Consider the following 18911-nt stretch of genomic DNA (forward strand, 5'->3'; position numbering starts at 1 on the left):
AGGGGAGAGCTAAAAAATGGCAAAATCCTAAAAACATACTGTGGCGCTCTGAATTTCCTCTTAAAAATTCCCTTTCTTGGCACATAGTGACTCCAAAGATAATTATAGTTGGGCGGAAATGTACGCCAGTGTTCGAACCCCTTTTATTATGCACACAAAGATCCTGACAGTGTGACACTTTGTTTCACAGAGCTGAGACTGAACAAAGAGCACTCTATGGAACACATAGAAACACTGGGCCAGGAACCATCATCTCCACCACCATCTATAATATAAGCACACACTACCCAACACCCACTGCAGCAAAGGGAAAATTCTGCATCTACAATCTCCTTTTTTCAACTGCTCCAATAAAATTACAATTTATCTTTTTATTCATAAGCCATATGCTACTGTACAGTAGGTAATTTACTGCTGATACTAACATATTAGACAATAAGTTAAATATCAGATTTACATGCTAAGGATGTTTTTATGTAAGCAGGAAAAGAAATTTAAAGACACTTTCCATTCTCTTAGCATCCTACTGATCCCATAACCAAAGTGTTATCACCAAACTCACAAGAAAGGATAAGAAAATAGAAAAAAAAATCTCAGCTACCGGTATTACTTTCTAAATATAGTCAAGCCTTAGACTAACAATATCTCATTAGTTTTGAAATGCCACTGCACTATAAATACAAAACTGCTGATATCTTTTATGGGAAATTATACTTCAGATGCTATGTGCTGTATGCATGCTATATTAGTTCATGAGATTACAGATAGTGCTGTACGGCTTGGAACAGACTGAATGCTGGTGCAAGCTGTCACACAATCTGAATAACGACCTTAAATTCTTAAACACTACCCACACATGACATTTTGTTATTTGCAAAGACATTACAGAGATGCTCTTAAACACTTTTTAAAAACTATTATTTACTGAATGATTAGTACCCTGACACGACTACCTGATTCAGACAGTAAAATGAGTCAGTGAAAGCTGAATGTAGCGCATGTGATTCACACCATTTTTTTAAAAAAATATCAGGCATTGTTTTTGCATGTGTGAAGGGTTTTTGGTAAGCAAGGTTTCACTTCAATATTGCAAACCCAAAATAAAAACAGAACAATGTTATGATAATATCTAAGCATATGAGTTTGGACTTAGTTTACTTTATCTAAAAATTTACCTCCATGCTTCAAGTTATATTAATTACACATTTTAAGGAGTGCATGTAATATATGTTAGTGTTAACTTTAAATTTAGAAAATGTAATTCCATGGAATGGAGTATCTTTTTCCTCTGGTGTGTCAATAAAACAATATACTCTCCACTTGCAGAAATGAAACATGAATAAGTGAAAATAGATTATCCCAAGGCAGAACAGGACCGTGCTCAGTGTTTGTTATTCTTCTTTGTGCTTTTATTACACCACACTACCTATCTATCCAGGCATTTTCCCCACAGGAATCTGCCTCTCTCCTTTAAACCTGCCTCTAATCATTTCTGTCGCATCCCCAACCTCCTCTCACCCCCTCCTCTTTCTTTACTGGCACTGTTATCGACATGGACCCCTCCCTCCTTCACCTCATCCCTCTATCAGTTTTATCACATCAGCTCTCATCCACCACAGGAGAACACACACACTCTCCACCGCCTCCCCACCCATCCCCTTGTGCCCCTGTTAGCGGCCACCAAGGAGGGAGATTTATCACAGCGACCTGGCTGCAAACACTGCCATGCACACGCACGTACACACACATACACACACACACACACACCAGCTGAATATAACCAATCTCACAAAGATAAACAAAACCTTGAAGCGCACTTAGGAGAATGTGCATGGAACAACCTGTTACAACTTCAGTATTCTTTCTAAACATAGCATTTAGTCGAGGCTAAATTAGGTGAGGTCAGCTCGTAAACACAGCAACATCACGTCCCCTAAATAAACCAGCATTGTAAGAAAAAGTCTTAACCAAAGTAATTACAGCGGGCTACAAGGCGCACTTAAGCGTCCTGCTCTCCCCCTTAATTCGCCCGTATTATCTTTAACACAGCCCCTGCTTTTCCTCTTGAGCTGACTGATGCAAAAACTTACCGTCTCCACGTTTTCCACCGTAAAGTCCAGGGCGTCCGGTGTGGCTGCTATTCTCCCCGGTGTCTCCATATCTCCGCTGATACGGAGCTGTCAAATGATCAAAGAGGAGCAACACATTCAGCAGCAGCTTTCGTTAAACTTTCCCCCGCAAAGTGTGTAATTTCCATAATAATTCCGCAACAGCAATGAGCATGTTTAGGTTAGCTTTACGATATGATTAATTGTAGTCATAAGGATGACATGAGGGGCTAACCGGCAAGCTAACATTAGCTCTTCTAGCTGTCGCTAACCTCCACTATGTAAGAATACTACAACGATTGCTAGCGTCACTGTGCTAGCACGAAACTAGCTAACGTAGCAATGTAACTTGACGCAACCCTAGTGTCAAATTCAACCAAGCGAGACGGCGACGCTGGTATTTTCAGAGTGACAGTTTTATCATAACAATCTCATCTCAGTGTGTTATCGCCAGTCTATCTGGTGGACCAGTATTTTCACACCTTTCTGTCCTGCGACGGTCTGAGACGATGCTGGCAGCTCCCCGCCGCTCTTCTGCCTCTGCTCCGTCACCAGTAGCCTTTGCTACGTTCACGTGTTGTTGGAAATATCGTAATCGCAGCGTAACCAATGAACAAGGCAAATGAAACAGCGATTTTGTAAAATTCCCATAATACTAAATACACAGGATATGTATACGTTACTGCAAAGAGTGAATTTTGCTATTATAATCTATTAGTTAGTTATATATTATCAGTCTTACTAAACTGTTTGCGTCATCACAATGTTAAATTATGTAAATCGTCCAGAGTTGCCCTTTTGAAGCCATTAACATTAAATGCGACAGTTTCCTCCCTAAATAGATTGCGAGTGATGGAATACACATCTATGTACACATACTACCAATACTACTACTACTACTACTACTAACAATAATAATAATAATAACAGCCCACAGTTACCTTAATTTAAATATACCGATACTGTCGCAGAGCCAAACATTTACACTCACACCAGGCAATTCGGAATCACCAATTAACCTAACTGCATGCACTTCTTTGCAGGGAAGCTGGGGTATCAGATAGAACATACAAACTCCATACAGAAAGGCCCAGGACTGTATTTCAATAGACAATCTTCAGCATCACCATGCCACCCTGTGTTTTCAAATACATCTTAATCTTTAGGTTTTCAAGCAAGTTGTGCTTTTTAAACAATGGCTTTATTTCTTTTACTGAACTTGGCTTGCAAATCCATTCATTCACCCATCTATTCATTTTCTTCCTTTATCCATTCCAGGGCTGCAGCTGGTTGGAGCCTATCCCAGCTATTATATTAGGTTTATTATTTTATATGCAAATAAAATATATAATATACCAATATATCCTTTTTAAAGTGCATATCGTATAAATTTCTCCTGGACAAAATGATAACCACACATCACTGTCAACAGACAACTATTTAAAACATATATATATAGTGTGCAAACAGTAATAAAAACAAAGCCATCCAATTCAACTGAAGAAAATTGCAGTTAAAATTGAATCAGGAGTTGTAGGACATCAATGACTCACAAGTCTAATCTTATTTAAACCAGTGAATCAGCAGAGTTGAGAGCCTTAACCCAGCCCTAACAACCCTCTGTGTATATGTTTACTATTCTTCATTCCACCCCCCAAAACAGTTTAATATCTTAGTATAATTCTATATCTACATGAAATGTGTGAGACAAATGGCTTTCAGTTTATCAGTCTAACTAGAGCAGTGTGTTGCAGTTTACAGTTTGGCCTGTTATAAGAATCAACTTTAAAGCAACAGCGCCCCCATGTGGATGAGAGAAAAAACTTCCATCATGCCTTAAAAATCACGAGAAGCGAGAACGTTCTTATTTTTTTTATTCCGCTTTAGCATAAAGTTATAAACCCAAAAGAACGAGTGAAGCTTTTTTAAAATGTTGCATAGCTGAATCCTTAGTGAGACAATGATTTAACATAGTGCCAGTTTAAACATGGATTTGTTGCAGATTTAAAGGTGTCAATAAGTCAAACATTACGAAAACCTATTATTTCAAAAAGAGAGAAAAAAACTGGAGTAATACATATTATATAGCCAGTGCAATATTACTAATGCATCACAGGCATTTGAGGAAGTAATTTATTAGTTAACGTTATTTTTAAATTAGGCATGAATGGAGAGGAAAAAACAGGACAGAAGAAAAACAACGTTAAAGTTCGTTGAAGTGAGTAATATGGAGCTTAAATATTAACTATAAATAGCAATGTAACAGATCTTTAATACATTTGTGATTTGTGTGGCTCGTGTTTGCGTCGTCGTTGCCTTGTGCGCCTGTGCGTCACAGACTCGCTGACTATTTTGAACCAAGAACACGTGGCACTGGTTCTGGAGAGAGAGAGAGAGAGAGAGAGAGAGAGAGAGAACACACTCCTCCCTCAACTTTGTCCCTCCAGCCACGCACACACTGTTAGAGCTACTGTTTCTCCGCCGCGGTTAGGACACTAAAGCGGCCTCGGGTTTTTAAACTGTTTTGTGAAAGTCTGCAGTCCGACTGTGGACAAAAGCGAGTCCTGGGCGAAGAAGAGGAGAGGAAACCACGCTTGTATAGTGATTTTATTACTGCGTCGCCACAGGACACAGATGATGGAGACCAAACTCTGGATTGCCCTTTGCGCGCTTCTAGCGATTTACTTGGGATCCGCTGTACACGGTAGGGGGCAGTTTATTTCTGTATGCTACATGCCCGAACTTTATGCTTACAGCGCCTAAAAAGTAAACATAGTCTTTCACGCCAAACTCACCTGCTGACACTTGTGATGTTGTTAGAGTGGGGATTAGTGGCATTATTAGTCATGTCTGTCCGGCTTTAAAATGACAAAACTCATCTGGGTTTAAATGATGAAGTCAGTGTTGTTGTTTTGTTTTCATTTTACGCAACAAAGAACTCGCTATTACACTGAACAGATTTATTTTAAAAATTCTACTCCACATCTTCGCCTCTACTTTTTGTTCAAGCAAGCCACATTTTATCTCGCACATCACTTCCTCCCTTGCTCCCTCTCCCCTTCTTCCTCTTTCTGCTTGCATTACATTAACTCACCTCTCACACATCCTGTCTTTCACTCTTAACCCACCTTCTGTTTTTTTGCCCCCTCCTACCTGTTACAACCCTTTTCTCTCTTCCTCCGGCCTTCTCTTTTCTTTCTTCCATCACCACCTCTCACATAAAAGGACAATGAGACTGTTGACATTTGAAAAGATTTTATTGGGCTGAACTGTCCCTTCAGCTCCTCGAGCTGAAATTCAAATGAATAGGAAACAGCACGGCTCCACTGGAGAACATTTATTGGCTGTAAATTAGCAGGAAAAGTACATTGTGATAAATGACACCTCTAATTATGTGCAGCAGCACACTGTCATTTTACTGGGTTCCTACTAATTGGCTCGCCTCTGCAGTACACTATGCAGACTTTATGAAGAGATTTTAAGCGGTTCAGTGGTAACAGGTTCAGTTTTTACTGTATGCATTAAACACAATGAAGGGGATGATGGCAGGTTATTAGCATTCACCATAAAAAAAAGCCCCGTGAGTTTTCATAGCAAAGAAGCAAAGAATATGAGCAATGCTGCACTCATATAGCCTTCTTTTGTAACCAATCAATCAGATCTTTTCTCCTGTGGAAAACACAAGTTTTAAATACATAAGAGTAACATAGACAGACTATTTAAAATTAGATCAGATCAGAAGTAAGAATATGTTCAGTAACTGACATCATGCTGCAGCCAGCATACCTATGTAATAATATGCACACGGTATAACAGAGCTGGGTTTAAGTTTCATTTCTATGGTGTCATATTTACTCAGGAAAAGAACTACAGATAGAGCATCTTATGAAGCAGAACTGTGATATAAGTTGAAGCTCTCTCGGTGCCTGGTTTCAAAAAGGCTGTTTTTAATAGCTTCCATTTACAAGAAATCCCTATGTTTCATTTCATTGAGCTTAATTTTTAATTCTAATAAATTCCCTGAGCTGGATAATTATTAAGTTTTACTGGGAGGGTTTTTTATGGTGCAAATTAGTTTAGGACAGAAGTTTTTGCCTGCGGTTTGTAACATGCATGCGCCAGGTAAGTTCGCTATCATAAAAAATAACAGAACACCTATAGTTAGTTTAGGCTCTCACATGTGGTCTATTGAATGAGAACGACAGCCAAAAACATGGTAGGCAGTTTGAGTGCAGCATGTGCATAGCTGTTTGTTTTTAGCTCTTTCAGTTTCACTTAATAAAAAGCTCACTTCAGCAGTATTGGCTCAAATGTCACCAGAACCACTTGCTGAGAAAACAGAGCTTATGATGTGTCTCAGACAGACTGTATCGCAGTATATTTTTCTAGCAGTGCTGCAGCAGCAGACATCTGTTCACAGAGAAACTTTTGGCTTTTTCTCTCACTGGCAGGGTCAACAAATGGGCAAAAGCTATCTCCCCAGGTACATGCTGCATTGGCCTGAAAGATTGTGAGTAAGCCCTTGTAATATCTAAAAAGGGGCGTGTGCAATGGTGGAAACAGTGACTCTCTTCATGATTTTACCCTGCACACAAATGCATGTACAAAAACAGACATAGCCTACTAGACGAGACCTAGGAAGCTCGCTAATGGAGCTAAAGTGAGGGAACAAGGCCAGTATTATACAGCCAAGCACCTCTGTCTATTTATGAGTGTGTCTGTTTTGGTATCATTTAGTTCACACAACTCTCTCTTTCTCTGGGTCTGTCTGTGTCTCACTGCCTCGCTCTCTCACTGTGTTTACTGATGAGCTGTGTGACTGATTATGGCAGTAATGAAAGGTATCAGGGCAGTGTGTTATGGAACGGTAATGACTTTACATTACATTAGTGCTCTGGTCTTCATCAAAGGAGGGGAGAAACTGAAATGGAGCCTTGTACAGTAGAGATAAATGTGTCAGCACAGAGGGGGAAAAGAGAGTGCAAAAGACTGAAGGTCTTCATTAGTTCATACAACTTATATGGCTTGTAATTGAAAGTGGCAGTCAAACTGTGTCTATTTTTTTTTTTTTTCGTGCAGCATTGTGACTGTGCACTTTAGTTAGCAATTCACGACCTATAGGTTAGAGTTCATAAAAGGATGCAAGGTTAAACTTGAGTTGGTAAAACACTTTTTAAAAATAGATATATACTTTTATTATGGATGGTTTGTCATGTCAGCCTTCTAAAGATGTCTCCCAAAAGGGAACATCACACACTGGCTAAGCTAATCACATCTCTACAGGTCACAAGTAGGTTTACTTTGATTTACTTTAAAAGGTCACATGCGAAAAATGGTTGGGAATTTATGGCTCCTGATGCAAAAGAAACTCTGGACTTGCAAAACAAATACAACTTGATATCCTAAAAAGTCGACTCTGTTCGTCTGGATGTAGCGTTTTCGGTGGGAGAAACCTTTCGTCACTCATCCAAATGACTTTTTCATTCTCACTGAGACTGAAAATGCTACATCCAGATGAACAGCATCAACTTTTTGGGATTTCCTTACCTGGATGATTCTCTTTCCAAATTCTTTAGCCAGACACTAAAACCTTGTTTGATCCAGGGAAGCTGTTCGATAATTGTTGTGATGATTTTGAGGCTTTACTCAGGACAGATACATTTACATATAAAGCACTATGCAAACGTTTGGGGCTCTTTAGACTTTTGGATTCCAGCAGTAACACGAGAGGGCATCTGATGGGTTTTATCCCAGACATATAATAAGATTTTTAAAGTGCAACCTGCTGCAACGACATGAACAAATAGTTTTGGAGCGGATGTTGCAACCCCCGCAAATCTCTGATCTCAAGTAAGCAGACGTTGTGAAAGCTGAAAAACCTCCCTGTTTGTTTTCAGTTTATATTTCGATCGTGTAAACAATATAAAGAAAGTTATTTACGAAAAAAGAGAATTAATACTGTAAAAAATTAAGCGAAATACACTCCAACATTGCTCCATTTTTTTGATTTAGTTTATTATTGAAAAGAAGTGAGAAGACGTGCACACTTGCACAAAATGTGTTCATGCCATTATCACTTGTTAATACCTTACTGTTGTTGCTTAAAATGTTTGCACAGCTGTATGTGTGCATGTTTTAATTTCAGTATCCATTGTTCGGTTGTTTAAACATTAGCCTGTGTTGACCCTGAGTTGTTACAATGGTTTTGGGGTGTGAACACTACCTGTTGCTACATATGTATTTGGAATAATGAACAAATAATTTGTGACTTTAAGGATATTAATAAGATGACACATTTGCTTCTGTCCTTACTTCTTCAGCTGATGGGCATACTCCTACCCCTTCTTCAAAAACTACTCCTAGTACTGTTCAAACTCCAGTTCTGGACCATGTGTCTAGTTTGGGCCCGGATGCTGCCAATCATTCAGGGAGCAGCCCAGCGACAAACGCAAGTTCCAATGGCACAGTCAATGTGAGCAGTAGCACAACTACAGAAAATACAAGGATCACCATCATAGCCGAACCAGGGAAAGATAATGGTAAGCATGCACCTCCAAACTCTTACTCCTGCGCTCACTTACAAAACATGATGGTAGGCTAAAGTGTTTAGGAAGTGGCCTAATATTGCAAACTTGCAACAAACTGATGCGCTGTCGTGGTTATTGTTTCTGTCTGTTTGACGTTTGCCAGTACGGGAAGTTTTGTTAGACTTCAGAAGAATTTATAGGAAGCACAACAGCAGGTGGCTCAGAGTTGAGGAGCTATATTTAACAGAGTCCTTATCACCGTTTTCCACGTCCAGAAGTGGGCCACAGGGCTAGTGACAGGGTTTAAGTGTTGACTGTAATTCCACAAACACAACACAGGCAGGGACAGAGAGCTCAGTTAAGACTTTAAAGAAACAGAGTACAGAACAGGAAACGCCACTAAATGCAAAGATGATGCAAAACAGTGAAGAAGAGCAGTGCAAAGAAGCTGTGACTAGCTTAACTGTATAGGAATTGGAGAATAAAGGCAAAATATAGTTGGAGAAGAGCTGAGAAAGAGGTGATTCAGATGCCACTGAGGTGAGAAGTGATTAAATGCTGTGCGACTTTTCACATGGGGGTGAGAAAGAGAAGTGAAATCCTCTCCCCCAAGACAGACATGGATAGCTCTTTCTTTGCCTTTCTCTCACACACACACACACACACACACACACACACACACACACACACACACACACACACACACACACACACACACACTCAGTCCACACATAAGACTCCTAATCAGTAAATCTGTAGGCTGAGTACCTTTTATTAATACGCAATTATTTTCATTTACATGAGTCAGTATTTCTGCAGAATTTAAGCTGGCAGATATCTGTGGTTATATGTTTTCATCAGACATATTTAACTTTTAAGTCATTAGCACTTACCTCAGTAGAGTGGAAGCAAGTGAATTTTCATTTTTAGTGCTTGTAGGTTATACTTAGCATGCTCATGCACGTAATTATATGCTACCACTGTGATTCATAAGTATGGTGTGAATATCTGTAGCTGCTTTCTTGATACACACAGCTGTATATGTCCGTAATATTTTAAGAAATATTTTAATTTAACTGACTGTGTCAGCTGCTAATCAATAGATGAACATGAGCTGTTTAAAGTTAAATGAAGACAAAGTAAGGCGCCAAGTGTTAGAGAGCCTCTGTCCTGTAGCCGCACAGATGTAATCAGAAGGGAAAAAACTTAAGTGACACATTTGATTCTGATATCTATTTAATAGCTAATAATTATTCTTGGACAAAATTGCTGTTTACCATTCGTGAAACACAGCTGAAGCTGAAAAGCTTGTTCAAGGTTTTCCCAGAAAGTTGATTCTGTTCATCTTGATGTAGCGTTTTCAGCGGGAGAAAGAATTCGTCACTTGTCCAAGTGGCTTCTTAATTGAGCACGCATCAAGACATTTTAACCCACTTTGGCAGGTACTGCCTAAAGCTAGTGTTGGAGACTGAAGAAGTCACTTGGATGAGTGAAGAAATGTTTCTCCCACTGAAAACGCTACGTCCAGATGAACAGAATCAACTTTTTGGAATTTCCTTACCCAAATATTGTTCCAGCTTTTGTTTCTTACTCCTGTTTAAAGTATATACTGACCTACTGAACGCAGAAATTACAAAACTGCATGTTATCCAGGATGTTGCTGCCAGAGTTTGAAGAAAAGCAGATCAGATAATTGCTGTTTTACATAATCTACCATTAAAACTGAATTGAAGTCCTTTTAGTTTCAAAAGCACTTACTGGCCTTATCTGCTCCTATAGCGCAGGCCACCTTCTTATTCCATCTACAGTAGCTTGCCATGAAGCTCCTGGTGCACAGTTTTTGTGCTGATGTTAATGTCACAGGAGGTCTGGAACTACTGAGTCAGCAGAGCGCTGCTGACTTCTATGCCCGTGCTCCTCGGCACTTTTTGATCCCACTTTGTAAATTTACATGGTCTCTCACCTTGTTGTAGTTCTTAAACACTTCCTTTTTGCAAGACATTTCGTAGACTGACTAGCTGTAACAGTGGAATCCTAGTACAAACACTTCCTTTTTGCAAGACATTTCGCAAACTGAGTAGCTGTAACAGTGGCATCCTATTGCAATGCCACACTCAAAATCAGAAAGCTCTTTAAAACAACTCATTCTTTAACAAATGTTTGTAAAAGCAAACTGCATGGCTGGGTGCCTGATTTTGTCCACCTGTGACAGTGGGACAGAAGACATCTGCTCAGCACTTTTCTCCATATAACGTGCCACAATATGATCTTACAAATAGCTTAAAATCCACACTTTTTAAGTAATCATAAGGTTTCTCCATGAAGCTTTTGGGTGCCAGTTTTAGGTATTATAGACCCAGAAGTATGAAGTCTTCTGTCTTTAAATATCACTTTACCGAGCACTTTTAGCTTTAAAAAAGCAGCATACAGAAAAGGAAAATACATTTTCCTTTTGCATGTGTATATTTAGTTATATTTTAAGAAAAAAATATTCTATTGGAAATAACTTTGAAAGGTGATAAGGTAAATTAATTCACTGATATTTAGCATGTATAATAGATAACATTTGCTTCATATAATAGAAAGCAAGTCTTGTTTAGAGTGATTTATGGTAAACGTTAAATTAAAAATGCTTTCAGCACAAAGGTACAGCCGAGGCTGATGAGAACCGCATTACATTAGCAGATATGTGATGATGGCACCACATAAAAGTTAAACGATCATCAGAGTAATTATATTTTATCCTGTACAAAATTGAATTCCACAGTTCTCAAGAGATTTCACCAGCCACGATCATTTCATTTCATCAGCCTCAAGCGGTCACTAAAGTTTTCAGGAGACAGCTTCTGAAAAAACCATGAATACCTGAACGGATTTCATGGCAGTCTATCGAAAAGGTGTCAGAGTAGCTGAAAGTCAATTGAACCATCTGTTTTCAGAAGAAATGACCTTAATCCTGGTCCTCTAATCTTTTTTTCTTCGAAAGAAAATACAGTAAAAAAAAAGAAACATTTTTTAAAAATACAATTTTACAGTAATGTGAAACAAATTCATTTATCTCCGGTGTTTTGCTTACATTCAAATATCATTCAGTCTTGTTAAGATATTAGATCTGCTTCTTTAACAGAAGTAGATCTAATTTTCTGACTATTTTCAGGAAAAGAAAATTGAAACCATATGCTTCACCATTATGGATTACAGTAAGAGGATTTATCTGCATATCTCTGTCTCCACCCTTAATCCCTTGGATGATGTTTATCCTCAGGTTTATATGGATTTTATATGAATAAATCTTATTTGTGTAAAAGGTATTATAGGCATATGTTGTTATATACTGTAAGGCTCTTATTGGCAAGCTGTCGTTTTGCACACTGGTTCTAGAGACTGGTTTAGTTCTTTGGCTATCACTGCAAGCCTTTTAAGTCCATACTGAGCTTGGAAAAACTGATCTTATCTTCTATGTTTAGACCACCTGGAACTCTTCACCGTTTATCGTAAAAATAAATAAAACCACTTCCTGTGTGAATTGATAGTAATAGTTACTGTTTATATTATTTTCTGTAATTTTAAATAATCAATATTATTATAAATAAAGGCTAGATTCACTGCTTTTTTTATTTTACAAAGTAAAATAGGTCAAATTAAATTGGGTGTGCTGGCAGAAATGTAAACACAGGAAACTAAAGGCATGACTTGATTTTCTTACCTGATAGTACTACATCATTTTGACAATAACATTGTCTCTCTCTCTCTCTCTTTCCATAGTAACCGACAACGCCATTAAGACCACATTAGCAAAAAATGAAAACATCACAAATACGACACTTTCACCTTCTCAGAGCAGCCCCACCTCAGCTTGTTCCCATTAATATCGGCACCACACACGTACCGCACACTTCTGCAGGTGCACCGGTCACCCCGACTCCCTCATTAAATCAAAACACATCACACCATGAGACCAAAGCACCCCCTGCTACTTCTGCCCCAGCATCTGAAACACCAAAGCCTGAATCTACCACTAACGCCACCACCACCAAGTCCAACACAAATTCCAGCACCGCCTCCGTCCAAAAGCCCTCCACTTCCCAGCCAACGTCAAACACTTCACAGTCCGACAGACAGTCCACCCAGCCTAGCATCCAGACCAGCTCCCACACCAACAACCCATCACAGCTCAACGTGAACGGGGACGGTAAGTGCATAATACCTTCTGTGCTGGTATATGAATTTGTTCTTGACTGTTCACTTCCAGGATATTGACAGAGCCAGAAGTGAATTGGCTTAACAACAAAGGAGATGCTGTTCTTTGTTTCCAGCACAAGCCAGTCTTTGGCTGTACACACAGAGACGCAAACACACACCACGCAACCCCCCCGTTTACATCTTCTACAAGCACTGTCACCACCAAGCACTCCACAATCATGGGTTTGTTTGAGAAAGGGACAGAGGCAGTCATGGGACTTTAGCCTCAAGATTTCTGTTTTTCTCCTTTTTGTCTGTCTCCGTCGCTCTATTTACTAAATGATTTATATATGAACAGTTGCTCTCTCTGTGTCCATACAGTCCACACAGGGTTTAGAAACCATTCATTTGAACACCTTGAAAGTACTTAGGTGAGTACTTTCAACGCCAGACTATAGGTGCAAAGAAATGAATAACTGATTAACTCTTCTCAGCTGTCAAGGCTGCTTGACTGCAGTTTAAGTGTAAAATTCTCTCTGCTTGTCTCACTCTGTGTGGTTTTATTAGGTGCTTGGCACATTGCCTCTTTCCATAAGCCAGAGGAGCAGCAAGCATTCGTGGCTCTGTGGTTGTTGTTACTTTTGACCAAAGGATATTAAAAAAAACAGCTAAGTTTACAAAACAGTCTTCCATAGCAACATTCATATACAGAGATGCCAGAAACGCAGATCTGAAATCCTCCTGCCCAGAAATACTTAGCGGAAAGAAACAACCGAGAAAACGTCAGGCTAGTCTTTGAAATTAAACAATAACCTGGGATAAAATGGTAACATACTTCATGTGCTGTATACACTGCTCTAGTTAAGTTTGAAAAGGTCTTAAAATGATACCTTAATAATAAAATGACTTGCTGATTTTACTTGTTCACCTTAAGTATCGTTCTGGCAAGTTTAAACATCCTGTTTGACACTTCTGTCCTGAGCTTGATGATGAACACTCAGCAGGCTCATGGAGTGTCTATATATAGTTCTAACCAGAACTTCAAAGTCAAATCCTCCCTAAACGCTGCATTGCCAGCATGTTTACTCAGCATACAGTGTGGTAATAGAAAAATGGCCCCAGCTGATGTGTCTCTGGTGTTTCTTGTCTAGGGACGGCCCACAACTCTCCTGGATTAGACCCCCTCCTGGCTGGTCTGGTATCAGCCTTCATCATTGCTGCTGTCATCATCACTCTGCTCCTCTTCCTCAAACTGCGCCGAAGAGGCAACGGGCCGGAGTTCCGCAGGCTGCAGGACCTACCTATGGTGAGCTCACCCATCATATCCAAGCAACACTGGAAAATATTCAGCCTGTCAGATGTTGTTAAGCACAGATGTGTTATGCACTCTTAGTTACAGTTTTCATTTGGCCTGACTGGAGATGTACTTCTGCTGCTGCTCTTCCTAATATAGTTAAAACTCACAGCGTTTCCTCAGGCTTCTAATATAGGCCTGGGAGTTTGAGGGTTATTTCTAGGCCTTTACGTCTTTGAAACCACACGTTGTGCCTTGAATCTCATGTAGCCACTCTTTGAGTTTGGTGGTTACAGCCCCTAATGCTGCTATTACTACTGGGACCATTTTGGACTTTACCCTCCACAGGGCTTTTCCATTTTCCATTCTTCTCATGCTCATTCTTTCCGATGTTGCTGCTGCGATTAGAATAGAATAGAATAGAATTCAACTTTATTGTCATTGCACATTCACAGGTACAGGGCAACGAAATGCAGTTTGCATCCATCCAGAAGTGCTTTAGTGATATAGATATATTACAATATATATTAGCAATAATATAGATATGTGAGTATATTACAGAAATGGGTCTATTATGGTATGTTATAATGTACACGGTATGAAGTATGTTGTGAATATTCTATAACTATAAGTATGTACAGGCTGTAGTGAGTACAAGCTATGTACAGGATATGAACAGGATATAAATATGAAAAACTATACAGAATATGAAATAAATAACTTTACAGAATCTGAGATATACAGCTATACAGAAATGGGAACTATGCAAGTTGTAAACAGTTGTAGGATTAAAGATTATCGAATGTACAGAATGATTATTTACACAGAGCTATACAGTAGTGCAGTTAAGATAAGTGAGGGTGTAGATAGTTTCTACAGAGGCTATATAAAGTGCTAGTGGTTGTGAGTGGTGGTTCAGTCCATGTTATTATTGTGTGTTTGAGGGTACAGTTGTCCATTGTGGGTGTGTGTATGTTCAGTCCATGAGTTTAACGTGGGTCAGATGTCAGGAGGCAGAGTTCAGGAGTCTGACAGCTGTGGGGAAGAAGCTGTTCCGGTACCTGGTGGTCTTAGTCCGGAGGCTCCTGTAGCGCCTCCCAGAGGGCAGGAGGGTGAAGAGTCCATGTGATGGGTGACTGGGGTCTTTGATGATTTTCCCAGCCCTTTTCAGACACCGCTTCCTGTAGATGTCTTTTATGGCAGGAAGTGGTGCTCCGGCGATGCGCTGGGCAGTTTTCACGACCCTCTGCAACGCCTTCCGGTCCGAGGCAGAGCAGTTCCCGTACCAGACTGTTATACAGTTGGTCAGGATGCTCTCGATGGTGCAGCGATAGAAGTTCACCAGGATGTCTGAGGACAGGTGGTTCTTCCTCAGAGTCCTCAAGAAGAAGAGGCGCTGGTGAGCCTTCTTGACCAGCTTGGAGCAGTTGGTCGTCCAGGTGAGATCCTCGGAGATGTGGACTCCCAGGAACTTGAAGCTGCTCACACGCTCCACAGCCATCCCCTTAATGTGGATGGGTGGATGTGGGTCAGCATTCCTCCTGTAGTCCACGATGAGCTCCTTGGTCTTCTCGGTGTTAAGCAGCAGGTTGTTTCTGTCGCACCACTCAGCCAGACGATCCACCTCCTCCCTGTAGGCGGCCTCATCGTTGTCACTGATGAGGCCAATCACCGTGGTGTCATCTGCAAACTTAATGATGGTGTTGGAACCATCAGCAGGTCTGCAGTCGTGGGTGAAGAGGGAGTAGAGGAAAGGGCTCATCACACAGCCTTGTGGTACACCGGTGTTCATTGTGATGGTAGATGAGCAGTGGTTATCCAGCCGGACGTGTTGGGGGCGGTTGGTCAGGAAGTCCAGTAACCATTTGCAGATGAGGGAACTGATGCCCAGGTCTGTCAGTTTACTGATGAGTTGTGAGGGGTGGATTGTATTGAATGCTGAACTGAAGTCTATAAACAGCATTCTGGCGTAGGTGTTGTTGTTGTCCAGGTGTGAGAGGACAGAGTGCAGTGCGATGGAGACTGCATCCTCTGTGCTCCTGTTCTGGCGGTATGCAAATTGGTGGGAGTCCAGGGTGGGGGGGAGACAGGATTTGAAGTGTGCTAGGACCAGTCGCTCTAAGCACTTAGTGATGATGGGGGTGAGTGCTACTGGGCGGTAATCATTGAGGCAAGATGGGTTGGAGTTTTTGGGTATCGGGACGATGGAGGTGGATTTGAAGCAGGCCGGTACCACAGTGTGGGCCAAGGACAGATTGAATATGTCTGTGAGCACTCCTGCAAGCTCCCCAGAACACGCTCTGAGAACACGCCCGGGGATGCCATCAGGGCCTGCAGCCTTGTGGACATTGATCCTGCTCAGCACCGCTCCTACATCGGTGGGGGAGAGAGTCAGAGGTTGGTGGTCTGGCGTCATGTCTGCTTTGGTTGTATAGTATGATAGAGGTGAGTTCTCTGGGGAGATAATAAGGTCTGCATTTGACCATTAAAAACTCCGCATTAGGTGAGCAGTGACTCTCATCTGGCATCTTTTGTTCCTTGTTAACTACCACTATATCTGGCTGGTTAGCCAGTATCAGCTTGTCTGTCTAGAACTTGAAGTCTTACAGAACATTTGCTCTCCTGCTCTCAACCGCTTTGGGATGTGCCTCATTGGACATTCTGGGCACAGATGTTCCTGTGCACAATCCCAGACACTTGGCAGTGTCTCTCAGTGTGAGCTGCAATGGCGTGCACCTTCCACCCTTCTACAATATTCGGCCTCTTGGGCTTCTTTGCACAGTCTTCACCTTTGGTCCTCCTGTCTCTGTTGCCTCTGATACTTTTAGCCTGCCATGATTTAAGCCTATGTGCATGTATACAGCCCCAGCCCACCCGAGGGCTTAGGTCTCCTCCTTCTGCTGCCCATAACACCCTTTTAGCAGTTTATCTTGCATCTTCCTGAAGGATTCATGAATGCTTTAGTGGCTTCCAAAGTCCAATAGTCCCTCAGACAGGAGTGTTAATAATATGAGCCAATAATAAAGCTATTAAAATGTTATAATTTGCTGCCTTATAACAAAGTGATTCCTGAAGGCAAAAGTGTGAGTATGACTGTGTAAACATAGGTGTAAGCATTTACATCGTTCTTTTTCTTATAGGATGATATGGAGGACACACCTTTGTCCATGTACAGCTACTGATGAAGGCACAATAGGATGTTTGATGTCCAAATACCCTCGCAGATTCCAGAATCAGGCCACTGTGGTTGGTGAAGTTGGTCTCTCTTCCTTAATCTGCACCAAACAGAAAGAATCCTGGGTAGGTGTAAGCACATTTCTGGATTGCTTTAAGTTACCCAGATCATTGGCAAAAGGATCCGATTGAAACTGCAATGGACAATGAAGAAAATATCCATGATGTTGCCTTTTGGATTTTTTTTCTAAATTTGTCTGTTATCACAAGTGTTCCCAATTTTTCATCCATCCATTCATTCATTTGTTCATTACTGTAAACTTTACATTATTCAGCCCATCTAAGGTTGCTGGGGTTGTGTAATATATTTGATTTCTCTAGAATTGAAAATAGGTTGTTTCAAAGCAGAAGATCATCTGACACGGCCATCGACTGAGCCTCTCCTACTGTGGCTCACTGGTTTAATGTTGCTTTACCAGTTAAAGTCTGGCAGAAATAAAGGCCAGCAAGCTAAAGAGAAGAAATAAACAAAACAAACCACCTGATTATATTGTTAACAAGGTTGCACTTTACTTTTTTTAGGAGTGGAGATTAAAAAACATAAGTAGAAGAATTTTCTGTGTATTAAAGATAAGGTTTTTGTGTACATAGGCAGCATAGCTGGGTGAACGTTTGTGTGTGCAAGTGTGTTAAAGAGGCATGGGAGGTTTTATTTAACTTCTTTTTTTTGTTACCTTAATGGTTTTGCTGGCTTTTTTTGCCTGATTTTGATATGTGCAGTGTTTTAAGTCCAGGAGAGAGTGCCTTACACAGTACACGAACAGCTTTTAATGTATATTGTTTTCATATTCCACAAAAACTAATTTCCAGATTAAGTAGGCATTCCCAGTAACCATTTAAACACACGCTCTGAGGGCCAAGTGGCTGCTAGGAGTCGTCTGTGTTTGAAGATAAGCCTCAGGCATGTTCACCGTAAGGCACTCTTTCATACAATGACAGACTGATGTGCGTTAGTGGCCTTTCCACACAATGTTTTTCATTTTCCTGTGTATTGTAAATACTACTGATCTGCATCAAGCAAAAGAATACGGATATAAAACACGTGGGGGAAAAAATATAATGGGTGGAAATGTGACAAACAGGACAACTGAATCGCCCACAATGACACAAAACACATTTTAACTACTCTTTATTTAGAAAAAAAAAAAAAAACATTGTCCACTGATACAAGTTAAATTCTGGTTTAAATCATGCTGATAAGTTTGAGCTACAGCTGTGTTTGTAGTTTAGTATTTGTGCCACCGAAAAGGAAAATGAAAGAAAATTTGTGTCAGGCCATAAAAGATTCAGTGGTCTTTGGCATAAATTCTACACTTTTAATTCTCATCAATCCTCAAACTCATTCCTTTATTTGGTGAGAGTAATGGTTATGCTATAACCATTTAAAAAGATCTAATGTATAACTCAGTCATCATTTTTAAGTCCTGTATTGTCGGTTTCTGTAAAAACGAATGCCGAATGCTTTTCCTGAGGCTTTGCTGCCAGATGTGAATTATTGGATTGTTGGTGATTTATGATTAAAGATATTTTGAAACCATTCCCTGCATTTCCCTAATTAGCATTTTT

The 18911-nt window shown here is 40.3% G+C and overlaps 2 protein-coding genes across 3 annotated transcripts in view; one reads left to right on the forward strand and one right to left on the reverse strand.

Annotated features, from left to right (window-relative positions):
- LOC120738762 (importin-13-like) overlaps nucleotides 1–2720 on the reverse strand; it is a 29728-nt gene extending 27008 nt beyond the window's left edge. For both annotated transcript variants that reach the window (XR_005697050.1, XM_040040195.1), the window contains exons 1-2: nucleotides 2591–2720; nucleotides 2091–2177 (exon numbers count right to left, since the gene is read on the reverse strand). Coding sequence is in view for 1 of the 2 variants with exons in the window: in XM_040040195.1 (XP_039896129.1) it covers nucleotides 2091–2159 (69 nt within the window). In the remaining variant the exon portion in view is untranslated. The remainder of the gene's footprint in view (nucleotides 1–2090; nucleotides 2178–2590) is intronic.
- Nucleotides 2721–4528: 1808 nt separating this feature from the next.
- On the forward strand, nucleotides 4529–18883 carry LOC120738775 (salivary glue protein Sgs-3-like). The gene is made up of 5 exons (XM_040040217.1): nucleotides 4529–4812; nucleotides 8429–8647; nucleotides 12401–12827; nucleotides 13969–14123; nucleotides 17252–18883. The coding sequence occupies exons 3-5, from the start codon at nucleotides 12437–12439 to the stop codon at nucleotides 17291–17293; spliced, it is 588 nt and encodes a 195-aa protein (XP_039896151.1). The 5' UTR covers nucleotides 4529–4812; nucleotides 8429–8647; nucleotides 12401–12436; the 3' UTR covers nucleotides 17294–18883.
- The last annotated feature ends 28 nt before the right edge of the window (nucleotides 18884–18911 follow it).

This window comes from Simochromis diagramma, unplaced genomic scaffold (assembly GCF_900408965.1).
Source record: "Simochromis diagramma unplaced genomic scaffold, fSimDia1.1 OVJJ01000026.1, whole genome shotgun sequence".
NCBI lineage: Eukaryota > Metazoa > Chordata > Actinopteri > Cichliformes > Cichlidae > Simochromis > Simochromis diagramma.

Excerpts from the sequence above, each read along its gene's own strand:
- LOC120738775 (XM_040040217.1), top strand. The coding sequence starts at position 12,437 with ATGAAAACATCACAAATACGACACTTTCACCTTCTCAGAGCAGCCCCA. Across the intron at positions 12,828-13,968 it reads GCTCAACGTGAACGGGGACG|GGACGGCCCACAACTCTCCT; the intron begins GTAAGTGCATAA and ends TTTCTTGTCTAG. Across the intron at positions 14,124-17,251 it reads GGCTGCAGGACCTACCTATG|GATGATATGGAGGACACACC; the intron begins GTGAGCTCACCC and ends TTTTTCTTATAG.